General features: G+C 41.0%; 1 protein-coding gene across 10 annotated transcripts in view; it reads left to right on the top strand.

The window, feature by feature from the left end:
* Positions 1–13,231, top strand: part of LOC131396785 (zinc finger protein 573) — a 56,557-nt gene that overhangs the window by 16,013 nt on the left and 27,313 nt on the right. For 5 of the 10 annotated variants that reach the window (XM_058529192.1, XM_058529194.1, XM_058529190.1 and 2 more), the window contains one exon: positions 12,657–12,745. The exons of 2 other annotated variants lie outside the window; for them this stretch is intronic. In XM_058529192.1, coding sequence (XP_058385175.1) covers positions 12,737–12,745 — 9 coding nt within the window. In that variant the 5' untranslated portion in view covers positions 12,657–12,736. Of the gene's footprint in view, positions 1–6,170; positions 7,128–8,970; positions 9,103–12,656; positions 12,746–13,231 lie in introns of those variants that run through there. 3 more of the 10 variants (XM_058529195.1, XM_058529193.1, XM_058529197.1) reach the window with 3 other exon arrangements.

Genomic DNA, 13,231 nt, shown 5'->3' on the forward strand with positions numbered 1-13,231 from the left:
TGAGAGTGGGAGATTTAAAACAAGTAATTTCTTATTTTGCTTTATATACTTTTCTACCCTTCATAACTAAAAAGTAAGATTTGATAAATAGTCTCCTGCATGACTTAATGACAAAAGGGAACACAGAAACTGATTATAACTGGTTGATGTTCATCCAGCACCAGCCATGAGGCTGTAGTCAAGGAAAGTTTTGGGTATGGTGCTCTCAGCACCTGTGTGTTTGAAGAAGAGTTGAGAGAATGAGGCAGACTGTCTTAGACACAGACAGAGGTGGAGACAGCACAAGACAAGGACAGATGGGGAAAGAAGGCACAGAAGATCCTAGACGCCTTTTATCTTTAAGAAAAGAGAAGGGATGAAAATATTAAATGTATGGAAGGCATCTGAGTATTTGCTTAAGAACATAGATAGAATGTGTACAAGCACAACTCTCTGACTTATTGGCAGTGCAAACAGGGCAAGTTACTCAACCTCTCTAGGCCTCAGTTTGTTTACATATAAATACAACAAAAATACTTATTATATGGTAATTAATAAAGATAATGTTCACAAACTACATTAATATATTGTTTCAGTCATTGTTAAACCCCATATTACTACTGGAACAACAGATGTGAGAAAACATATTTTTTACTCATATTAAGCATCAGCTACAACTTGTTTAGTAAGATACAGTCTTGCTCCTTTTAACACCCAGGTAATGATGTACATCCATTGTTGTCTTATTACTCCTGATTGGCTAGGTATCTCGTCAATTCAGGATGGGCCTCTCACGACTCTTACGGGGGCCAATTCTTGCAGAGTTCTCCACCTCTTCCTACCATGGGGGAAGGCCCAAGACAGGCTAAACAAGTTGAGGTTCCTTGTCACAGTAATGGGTTCAGGGATAAGCCCAAGATGCAAACTAGACCAGTGAAAATCCTCTCCATTATTTTCTTGGGAGCTCCCAGGAAAAGATCGTCACCTATTTATTATTTTAAGGATGAGGAAAGGATAAGATAGCTTGTTTGGCTGTCCCATAAAGAGTCTGAGAACGAAGCTCACACAGGAGAAAGCAGAGCCAGAGGAGCCTGTGAGAGACAGAGTCTCATGACTCTTGAATCCCACCAGGGCCAATGGGACCCCATCCCTTGTAATTCCCAGTTATTGAAACAATAATATATTGTTTTAGACTAAGCTAGCATGAAGTGTTTCATTGACTTCCAACAAAAGACAACTAATAGAGTAAGTCAATGAACCTGCTGCCTTCCATGCTATTGGATTTCTGCTTTCATATTTTTAGGATCAGGTGTCCTTACCCCAACTTAGAATAGGCTTGTTTGCTCCCTTTTTTCCTCAGAATTTTCTAAACCTATAACTCTTATAAGAGTTTTCTTGATTTCCTGCCCATTATTTACAGCCAGCTCCTCTGGTTATTTTGTAGAATAAAAGGATATAAAACCAGCTTCTGGCGAGACCTCTGTTTTTTGTCATTCATGCTACCTTCCTTATTCCTTTTTTTTTTTTCCTGAGGAAGACTTGCCCTGAGCTAACATCTGTTGCCAATCTTCCTCTCTCTCTCTTTTTTTTTTTTTTGCTTGAGGAAAATTAGCCCTGAGCTAACGTCTGTGCCTGTCTTCCTCTATTTTTATATGTGGGTCGCCATCACAGCATGGCTGATGAGTGGTGTAGGTCTGCCCCTGGGGTCTGAACCTGCGACCCCAGGCCGCTGAAGTGGAGCACACTGAACTTAACCACTACACCATGGGGCTGGCCCTGCTACCTTCCTTTTTGACACATTAATTCCTACTGTTGAGAGGGGAGGAATGGTTGAATATAAAGGGGATGCATAAGAGAATTTTTATCGTACTGTTCTGAATGGTACTCAAGTAGTAGATTCATAATTCTATGGGTTTGTCAAAACCCACAGAACTATACATAACAGAGAGTGAACTTTACTGTTTGTAAATTGAAAAACAAACAAAAAGCAACCAGCATGTCAGGGATCCCAAGACGGAATACAGACTTGGACATAAGTGTCTAACAGTATTACCAATGTATGACATATCCTCACTATAGTGGGTGGGGAAAGGGAGTTGACCTAAGTCACTTTGGAAAACAGTGTTTTGATTGGATACTATAAACCTAAAAAAAACTGCAAATAAACAGAACTCTGGTTGGTAAATTTGGCTCTCACAGGGATACGGGTTTGCAATTCTGAAATTACTTTATGTGTGTTGAACAAATAAAATTATAAGGGAACTCTGATTCTCACTGTCAATGGGGGACAGCTAGAATGCACCTTTTGTTGCTAGACTGGAGTTAGCAGAATGAACTCACATTACAGACAAATAGAAAGAGAAATATAGATAGGTGTGTATACATGGACTAGCATCCATACATCTATTTCCTAGCTTTGTCTGTTGAGAGGGCCTGAAGGAGTGACACCTCAGTATCAATGAGTACATCCAGCACCCAGATTTTGTTTTCTAAATACTATTCTCCAACAAAAGGAACCAACGCTCCATGGAGAAATGGCTGACTCTAGGACGGAGATAGAGTAAATATGAGATGAGCGTGAACATCTTGTAGTGTCAGAAAGGAATTGCTCACCAAAGAATAGCAGCATATTGAGGATACAGAAACCAATCTGAAAGAGTTCCCAATGACCAATATGGAGCAATTTGAGAAAAAAAATAATGGCAGTACTGGATTATAACCCACAGAATAAAATGCATATCCATGAGTCCATACTTATATACAAAAAACATGACTGAATAAACAAGTAACAGAGGGAGAACAAATCTTCCTTAAAGAACAATTCCAAATAATTTATGTATGGAGTTTAATTCCCCTCCCCGTGAGTGTAGGCTGGACTTAGTGACTTGATGCCAAAGAATAGAGTGTGGAAAATGAAAAGTAGTACTTGACATTGATACCACTTTAACCATATGGTCCAAGTCAGTATCATCAGTGATAAGTCATGTTAATGCAATGTGATGTGATCAGGGCTTGGCAAACTTATACTGTAAAGGGCTAGATAGTAAATACTTTCAGCTTTGTGGGTCATATGATCTATTAAAACTATTCACCTCTGCTCCTGGAGTATGAAAGCAGCCAGACAATACAGAAAGGAATGGATTACCACCTGGCTGTGCTGCAATGAAAATTTACTTACAAAAACAGAATTTATGCAGCATTTGACCCACAGGCCATAGTTTACAGACCTTTGTTCTCAACACATATTTTTTTCCTTTCTTAACTCATAGAATCAAATTCTCTCCAAGACTTTTAGGTCTCATGGATCAAAATATGGGTGAGGGGTTACATATGAAAGTCATTGATGGGCAAAAATTCTGTTTTGTTGCTGCTGTTGAGGTATTTTTTTTATAATTTTATTTATTTTTTTTTTCCCCCAAAGCCCCAGTAGATAGTTGTATGTCATAGCTGCACATCCTTCTAGTTGCTGTATGTGGAGAAGTGGTGCGTCGGTGCATGCCCGGGATCCGAACCCAGGCCGCCAGCAGCAGAGTGCGAGCACTTAACCGCTAAGCCACGGGGCCAGCCCGTTGAGGTATTTTTGAGACAATGCTGTAACTTACTCTTTTAAGATTATGAGATCAGAATGCTTTTACTTGAGCATCTTTATATTGTTGAGACCTACATTTCTAACATCATATGGTTTCACTGTCAGCCAAGAATTTCTCATACATTGATAGTCTGAGTGAGAAAAGGAAATGATTAGGAAAATAGAAAATAAGAATGCTGGGTGATGTTAATGTTCCTCTTCTGGTTTATGGCCGTGATTTTAATGAGTCCAGCCTGCATATGTTTTTCTCTGATTGTATCAGTTGTATAAGATCAAGTGTCGAGTGAAAAAGAGTTGGATTTAACTAAGGTGGTGATCTTTCAGCCAATGTGAAGCAGAGAGGAGCATGGAGATGAAGGTGTAAGCAAAAGAGTGGTTATAATGAGACTATGCTATGCAAGAAGGGAGGACAGAATGGGAGTTGATGGATAGTGAGGTGGTAGGTAGTCAATGAATGGTTTTTCTCTGTTCATTCTACACAAAGGAATGATTTCATTAAAAAAAATGCAATCATTTAATCAGCTCATTCCTTTGAGTGAAGATTCAACCAGAAATTCCATAACACTTATCATCAGACAATAGCTGAGTTATCTATCTGAATCATTAAACCAAGGAATATGAACTCTTATGAGATAACAAAGAATATGCAACCTGAGCTTCTTGGGCTCTGTGGATAAGGAGAGAGATCACTCAGAGCAGATTCCAGATGCAAAGATCTGGAAGGCCAGGAGGCAGGAAGGAGGATAATTAAGAGGTGAAGGGGAGGGCCGGCCCCGTGGCTTAGCAGTTAAGTGCGCGCGCTCTGCTGCTGGCGGCCTGGGTTCGGATCCTGGGCGCGCACCGACGCACCGCTTCTCCGGCCATGCTGAGGCCGCGTCCCACATACAGCAACTAGAAGGATGTGCAACTATGACATACAACTATCTACTGGGGGTTTTGGGGAGAAAAAGGAGGAGGACTGGCAATAGATGTTAGCTCAGGGCCAGTCTTCCTCAGCAAAAAGAGGAGGATTGGCATGGATGTTAGCTCAGGGCTGATCTTCCTCACACAAAAAAAAAAGAGGTGAAGGGGAAATCACAGGAATATTAATTCCTTCAACTCTAATTAATGAGAACCTAATACACAACAGGCACTATTCTAGGTGATGGGAACGTAGTCTACATGGGGCTCTGTTCCAGTGGAAGACGGTTTGTGGAGATAGTGTTTATAGTTGGGAGAGAAGCCTTATTCTTCCAAGAGGCATTTGCAAAAACAAAGGATAAATTAAAAGTTTGGGCCTTGATAATAGCAGAGATTTGAGGAGTTTTCTTGAATGAGGAAAAAGGGTAAGAACTGGCTGTGATAGTGTGCCTTGAATTATTAACACCCGGGTTCCAATCTGTATCTGTCCTTAAATATTGGTTTGATCTTGATGAAGTTACTTAAGCCCTTTAATTTCAATTTTCTCATCTCCAGATTTGAGAAAAAGATACCCATATTCTAAGGGCCTCTTGAAAATTTAAAAAGAGGATATCTATAAAATGCCAACATGGGTTGTTGTTGGTCATTGTATTGACTGCCATCACGGTGGTATCAGAAGTTAGGAAGATACTATTGTGTTCCCAGCCGTGCTCGCTTAGTATTTGAGGGACTTCAAATACTTCAATTAACCCTGCAGAGCTTTGGTTTTCTTATCTTTGAAATGACATAAGAACAGCACCTACCTCTTAGTGTTATGCTGTTTATCAAGGGACGTTTAGAAGCTCCAGGTACATAGTGAGAATTGAGTCAGGCTGTGGTCTCCTGGTCATAGTTTTGAAGATGGATTCCATAGCTTACTAGAGATGTATGATATGGGGCAGGTTATTTAACCTCTGAAAAATAGAAATAATAATAGAGTGCAGTTCATTGTGTTGATGTAAGGGTTAAGTCTGTTTCAGAAAGACAAAGTTTAAGATCATTGCCTCTCACACTTAAAACAGTACAATTAAACCCTGACAACATTTTTGAAAAGTATGTCTTTATATTGCGCAGTATCACTCCTTGGTGAACTATGAAAGAATGGTCTAGGTTTGAAGTTTGAAAATCTGCCAAGGACCTGTACCCAAGGGGCACAAGGAAATACCAGTTTGGGCATATTAAATAACGAGCTTTCCTAGTCAATACATATATCTATGGCTGGCTGGCTGGGAAAAATCCGTGTCCGTAGGTGGCCTGTTCTAGGCGCGGGGGCTGTGCCAGCGACCAAAATCCAAAATTTAGCTGTTGCGGGGCTCCCTCCCAGGAACACTGCGGCCACATGTCGGGTCACTCCCACAGAACCATGGCGGGCACCACCGGACACACAGCCTGAGATTCTGGACACCCCTGCCTGACCGCGGGCCCCGCAATCCCCTTCTTCGGCCTTCTGATGAAACCTGCGGCTGCCGCAGCCCTGGACTGGAAACGCCCAGCCCCGACTCACCGCGCCTGCGCAGTACACCGAGACAGGCCATCCCGGAAGTCGTACAGACACAGCTCGTTGGTGGCGGGTCCAAAAGGCAGTAGAGCCGTTTGAACTTTGGAGATCCCACTCCCAAAGAATTTTCTTCTTGAAATTTCCTAGGGGAAATTTCCTCCACATTTCCTAGAGGTCACTGGGGCTGAATTAACCTCGATGGGAGGAGGGGTTCTGGTGTTCTGGGGATGATTGGGGGCCACGTGGTGGGATAGTGGCTTCAGAGGAAGAAACCACCGCAGGGTGTTCTGCGCACCTAGATCGAAGCCAGACTTAAACCTGCGGTGATAGAGGTCGAGATTTTAGAGCGGCGCTAGGTGAGGAGGCTTGGGGCGTAGACGGGACACGTCACACTCATGTGTGCCTGAGAAGCAGAGGTGGGGGATTGTGTGATGGGGTGACCCAGGGTTGGGAGTGAGCTTGCCGCGTGCATGTCTGTGAGTGCGTGTAGCAGGCTAGACTGGAACTCCGTGACGGCGTCTGCGGTTGTGACGCTGGGAGTGGTGTGTGATTGTGTTCCTGTGATTAGGTAGACTGGCCTTTATGTGAGCTTGGATTGCTGGGCTCTGTGCGTGTCACTGTGACCGGTGGCTCTTGGTCCATGTACCGGTTCTTCTGTCCTCTCATCTCACAGCCACGTGCGTCTGCAATAAAGACGTGGCCCCAAGAATGGTCACATTTTGAGCACTAGCATGGAGGTTTCTAGCAAGAAAGCGCACACCTCAACTTGGGGTAGGAATTTTTAGAGGTGCAAAGTGCCCTTCAAGCCAGGCTCCTGGAAAGACATGGGAAGGCCACCAGAGTTACCGTGGTGGAAGCCCTTCCCTTGCTGCGCTGTGGGGGCAGCTACAGGTCTCAGAACCACAACATTCCCACACCTCTGACCTCAGGAACTGGCTGTGAATTCAAATACAGATTTCAGCCCCTCCTCCTATTTCCTGTTTTTATATGTAAGGTCATGACTCACTTCTGTGTTCCTGTCATTCTTCAAAAGAAGGAACCCAAAATGGAGGAAAGAATTGTTGCATTACAAAAATAATAAAGGTTAAGAAATATTGTCGATGCCTAAACATCAAGCTTCAAGTGAGTTTCCTTGTTCACAAAATTTTTATTTGGACATGAGAACATTTAATTTTCTTTGCCTGAAGTGTACTAGGTAGAGGCCCATCTTAGGCCTTCTATCCCAATTAATGTCAGAAGTCATTGAGATAAACCCGCCTTCACAATGGCTCTTGTTTCTGTCTCCTCTCCAGGTAATCTTCACGTTGAATTGGTAGTTCATTCGAATCATGCAGTTGGGCTTTATGTTAGATGGTGATTAGGCAAGGCAGCTTGGGTTTATGTGGAGTCACACACCAGAGGCCTAATAGTCAACAAATGAGAAAGGCATCTGCTTTGTGAGGCTTTTGGAAGTGGGCCTGTAGTTGGGTATTTGAGGATAGAGGTCCGTGTCAACAAGGAGTGGAGCATGTTCAGGTGGTGGCTAAGTCATAAGTAGTAGTACTGGTCAGGTGTTGTTTCTGGTCTGGCAGCCTGGGTTTTTTCAGGCACGTTATTGTGTGGATCGTAAGAGGCAGTGTGGTGTGATATTGAAGAGAATGGGCCCTGAACAGCCCATGTTTGGTTTGAATCTTGGCTCTGCCACTTCCTAGCTATGTGAGCTTAGGCAGTGTATTTCTGCAGCTTCTGTGTTCCACAGCTCTCAGATGTTTGTTATAGTAGTACCTACTTCATAGGAAACAACGAGGATAAAAATGTAAAGCTCATGGCAACAGAGCCTGGAACATAGGAGTGCTCAATAAAGTTTAACTGGTGTTATGTCATGGTTCTGGGCAATTCCCCTTCAAGGTTCAGTAGTAACAGAAATATGGAGGTAATTGATGGATATTTGCAAGGTAAGAAAATTATCCAGAGGCTCAACTGGTTAACAACAATGGTTCTTAATCTTCAGTTGAACCTTTGATTGCTCTTATGAGCTTCCAGGGACCCACAAACCATTTGAAATCGGATTCAGAAGTGTTGTGTATTTCACGATTATCAAAGGTGAATATGACCAAACAGATTCCGAACCATTAGTTGGGAAACAAAATGGTAATACTGGAGACAATCTGTATAAACTGAGTGCTCAAGATTACAGAAATGGTTGAGTAAATCCCACTACATACTACATACATACATGGGAAAAATAACATGCAGCTAATGAAATTATGCTTATAAAGATTCTCCATAGGAAGGAAAAATATACAATGTCATGTGAAACAGTATTTGTAAGCTATGAAAAGTACTACTCAAAAGCATTTTAAAAGTTATATATGGGGCTGGCCCCGTGGCTTAGCGGTTAAGTGCGCGCGCTCTGCTGCTGGCGGCCAGGGTTCGGATCCGGGGCGCGCACGGACTCGCCGCTTCTCCGGCCATGCTGAGGCCGCGTCCCACATACAGCAACTAGAAGGATGTGCAGCTATGACGTACAACTATCTACTGGGGCTTTGGGGGAAAAAATAAATAAATAAAATTTAAAAAAAAATTAAAAAAAAGAAAATCCTTCAAAAAAAAACAAAAAAGTTATATATGAATCTTATTTAACAGTATAAGATTATGTTGGACATTTTGCAAGGTTTGTATCCAAAATATTTTAATTATGCTTTTGTGAAAGACACGTCTTTATCCACATTTATTGAGAATCTACTGTGTACAAATCTCTTTTCTGTCTGCTTTTTTTTTTTAAAGATTTTATTTATTTATTTTTTCTCCCCAAAGCCCCAGTAGATAGTTGTATGTCATAGCTGCACATCCTTCTAGTTGCTGTATGTGGGACGCGGCCTCAGCATGGCCGGAGAAGCGGTGCGTCAGTGCGCGCCCGGAATCCGAACCCGGGCCGCCAGCAGCGGAGCGCGCCCACTTAACCGCTAAGCCACGGGGCCGGCCCTCTGTCTGCTTTTTACACATTCTTTCAGTCTGCTAATTCCACTTATCTGGTTTACGTTCATTCACAGAAAAATCTTGATAGTTAAACTTTTGAATTATACTGATGATATTACTCAAGGATGTCCAAGAAATGGTAGGTGAAATTTATTTCAATGACATTGTTTTTCCATTTCAGAGCTAGAGTTCATAGTTTACCTAATGAATGGAAAGAGTCTCCTCATATTTTTATTTTAAAAAGTATTTTGGATAATATTGATGCTGTATTTCCAGGTAGGAATTATATCTGGATGAATCTGGAGAATCCAGTAATCTAAAGAACTAATGAACGAGCAAGATAAGATTACCCCCCCACACACACACCCCCCCCCCATAAATCACTAATTATGTTTTGGTGTAGATTTTTCCGGTTATCTGTAAGCATATATTTTTGGTCTTGATTCTGCAATATAAAATCACTGTATTTGATCATACAAAGTGACAAAGAATTTCCGATTCTTCTTTTTTTGTGTGTGAGGAAGATCAGCCCCGAGCTAACATCCCTCCTAATCCTCCTCTTTTTGCTGAGGAAGACTGGCTCTGAGCTAACATCTATTGCTAATCCTCCTCCTGTTTTTTTTTTTCTCCCAAAAGCCCCAGCAGATAGTTCTATGTCATAGTTGCACATCCTACTAGTTGCTGCATGTTGGACGCGGCCTCAGCATGGCCGGAGAAGCGGTGCGTTGGTGCGGGCCTGGGATCCGAACCCCGGGCCGCCGGTAGCGGAGTGCGCGCACTTAACCGCTAAGCCACGGGGCCGGCCCAGAGAATTTCCGATTCTTAATTTACAAAGGGAATCCATGGGTTTCATTGCGCCTCTGTGCATGTATGGAGAAGAAAGAAGGCCATGATCCCCTTCTGACTTGAAAAACCTTCTGAGTATTTTTCTCCTTTTAGGAGCATAGATTTGCCAGTTAAAATTAATTACCAGGAAACAAGATTATCACCCAAGATACCATTTTAGAATTTGATTTTTTTAAAAGAGATTTAATGTAATTTCACAGAATATAGAAATGATCTCTGATGTCTGGATGATTCCAAGTATCTGTTGTATGAACAATTCCAATTATAGATTTATACTAACAGAAACATGGAATAGATAGTAAAAGTTATGAATAGTCATATGTGTCTCCATGTTGTACCAAAAGCAGTATTTAGAGTCCTGTTAAATTTCTTAGTTTGGCATCTGATCAGATCAGATTCTCTATGCTCCTGTAGGGTGAGGAAATGGTTTCTCTGTACCTACTTGGGGCAGGGGAAGGGCACATTTTCTCCTTAAGTGTTTGAGAATCTTTTTTGCTAATATTGTTTATTGAGTAGAATTACGTGCTTAAAGCCGGTATTTGACAGTTTTTAGTTAGCATTATAAGAATGCCGGCTAGAGAAACTCAAATTTTATTGTGTAAGAAAAAATGGAATTAGCCAAATTGTGTTTCTTTTAAAATAGTAAATTAAACAACATGTAAGGTTCTTCACCTCAAATAGTAATAGCTAACTTAAAAACATTAAGCAATTATTTTATTAGGTATTTTATATGGATTACTTTACTTAATCTTCTATCTTATATGGTAGGTAATATTCTTTCCCAATTTACCAGTGAGACTTCAAGGCACTGACATGTTACTATCAGAGCTTAAATCCGAAAGTCATGTCCTAAAAGTCTGACAAGAGTCTGTATTCATTACACCTCTGAAATATTGGTTATTTTTAAAACCTACCTGGCTCACTCAGTAATTCATCAGAAGTGCTTTTTCTTCATTTGTTCGTGTGGATCAATATCATAATTATTGATGATAGCATAGTATGCCAGTGTATATTACAACATAATTCTTTTAACATGTTGTCTATTGTTCAACATGTTTCCAGTTTTTTGTCAAAAATTCACTGAAAAATATTCTTCTGCATATAACTTGTGTACCTCTATTTTTATTTCTTTAGGATAAATTTCTAATAGTGGAGTTTCACATGAAAAATCAGACATTTTAAGGGCTTACAATATATCTGACTTTGTAATATTAGCGTTTGGGGTGATTTAATGACTAAAAATTCTTAGCTGTTACTTTTTTTTTTTTTTTTTTTTTTTTTTTTTTTGTGAGGAGATCAGCCCTGAGCTAACATCCGCCAATCCTCCTCTTTTTTTTTGCTGAGGAAGACGGCCCTGGGCTAACATCGGTGCCCATCTTCCTCCACTTTATATGGGACGCCGCCACAGCATGGCTTACCAAGCAGTGCCCATCTTCCTCCACTTTATATGGGACGCCGCCACAGCATGGCTTACCAAGCAGTACTTCGGTGCGCGCCCGGGATCCGAACCAGCGAACCCCGGGCCGCTGCAGCGGAGCGCGCGCACTTAACCGCTTGCGCCACCGGGCCGGCCCCTTAGCTGTTACTTTTAAATGCTAGTAATTCATCAAGCAACATAAACTATGAATAATAAGTATAAGTCAGTATATAGTAAAGACTGCTAGAAAGATTCAGGTGACATACCTTGGGAATTCATGGGAAAGTGGCATTGGTTAGATTCTGGCCATACTGTAAGGTATGAACAAGTTATACTGAGCCCATGGAATCTCTGTGGAGGTAAGTGGAATTTATTCTGTAAGCTTTTGCCTTCTAATTTTTGCTTCAAGTGATGTTGGTTGCAAAAGAGACTAACCGGATAAGTTGGTTCACCGGTTGCCTGGAAGACATTGTGGCTAAGTGGCAAGATAAACCCTCCTTAAGATCAAGAAGACTTTAGAGTTCTCAGAGCTTTTTCCCAAGTTCAAGAAGAGAATGTTTTAAAATTCAATGAAGTCTCTGCTTTCGGAGAATAACTTCTTCTAATACATACATCTGTATGTGTGTATGTGTGTACACATATATATTTTTAAGTTAATGTATGGCCAATGTTAAAATAATTATGAAGTATATTTAAAACAAAAAGAAAATCAAAATCACAACTAAAAGAAAAGTAATATAGGATTGTGTAACATAACAAAATGGGTAAATTATGTTGATGTTCTATGTCTAGCTATCTCGTTTTTTATGATCTAATCATATTGTACATTCTGTTTTTTAATCTTATTTTTCTATTGACAACATGTCTGGAATATTTTCTATGTCCTTAAATGTTTTCCTACTTAGCATTTAATGGCTGCTTTATATTTTATTGCATGTATATTTGATATTTAACTAACTAGTCAGCTTGGCTAGCCTGAAACAGAGAACCAGGCCTAAGGAATTTCTTCTCTGTTGTGTTCATCTCCCGTATATTGACCAACTTCAACTGACCCTGAGGCCATAAGAGAGCCTCTAGTTTGGACGATGAGGCCTCTTTCAGCCTTGGAAGGTGGGAGTGAAGGCAGGTGGAGCTACTCATGGGAAGACTGAGCAGCCCAATCTTAGGTCTGGATCAGCCTCCCCAACACGGGAGCTTGTCCGGGAAATCTCCTGCTCCTCTGTTTGGATCTGGCTTCAATGCCGACGTGACTCATTTTACAACTACCTCTGTGTAGCCAGGTGTCCTGGGACTGGGGGAGAGCTTATATCTTGTTTTTCCCTAAATTGTGCATTCAGTTGTGGGAGACTAATTTTGGAAGACAAAATGGAAGAACAAAAAGATTTTATTAAGTCATGTTGGGAGCACTACAACCTTTTTTCTTCTCTTAGCTCTGGATTCTCTGGAAATTGAATTATTTTCAATGGAGGAACGCTGAGGAGGACTGATCAGGCCTTACATTTCTAAAACCATGACCTGCGTAAGTTGATTATTCCTGTCTCCTTGCAATATTACGATTTTAGGTTATGTGGATTTTTTCATTAATTAACCTGAAGCTTCCTACTTGAGGGCCTCATTCAATTATCTGGTCCCCAGTTTATCCTACAATCAGAAAAAGTGATAGCAAATAGCTCAGTTTCCTCCTTATGAGTGTTGCTATCCAGTGTTTGTGCATTTATTATCTACTTTACTCAATCCACTTATGTGCTTATTCTTGAATCAGAGGCTGTGATAGAGCAGTAAAGGAGTGATGTCCCATGAGGGAAATATTTGAGTTTCCTTTCTAGGTCTCTGGTTTGATGAATTAGAGATGTTGGTCTCATTTAATTACCATAGGTAGACTTTGAAATTCTCCACAGACCTAAGTTTTCTTGGCAGATAAGATAGAAATTGGTATCAGTTGGTCTCAGTCTTAATATGTGAAGAAATCTCATGTTCTTTGAGAATTTTAGAATGATTGGAAACA

Source organism: Diceros bicornis, chromosome 34 (assembly GCF_020826845.1).
Source record: "Diceros bicornis minor isolate mBicDic1 chromosome 34, mDicBic1.mat.cur, whole genome shotgun sequence".
Lineage (NCBI taxonomy): Eukaryota > Metazoa > Chordata > Mammalia > Perissodactyla > Rhinocerotidae > Diceros > Diceros bicornis.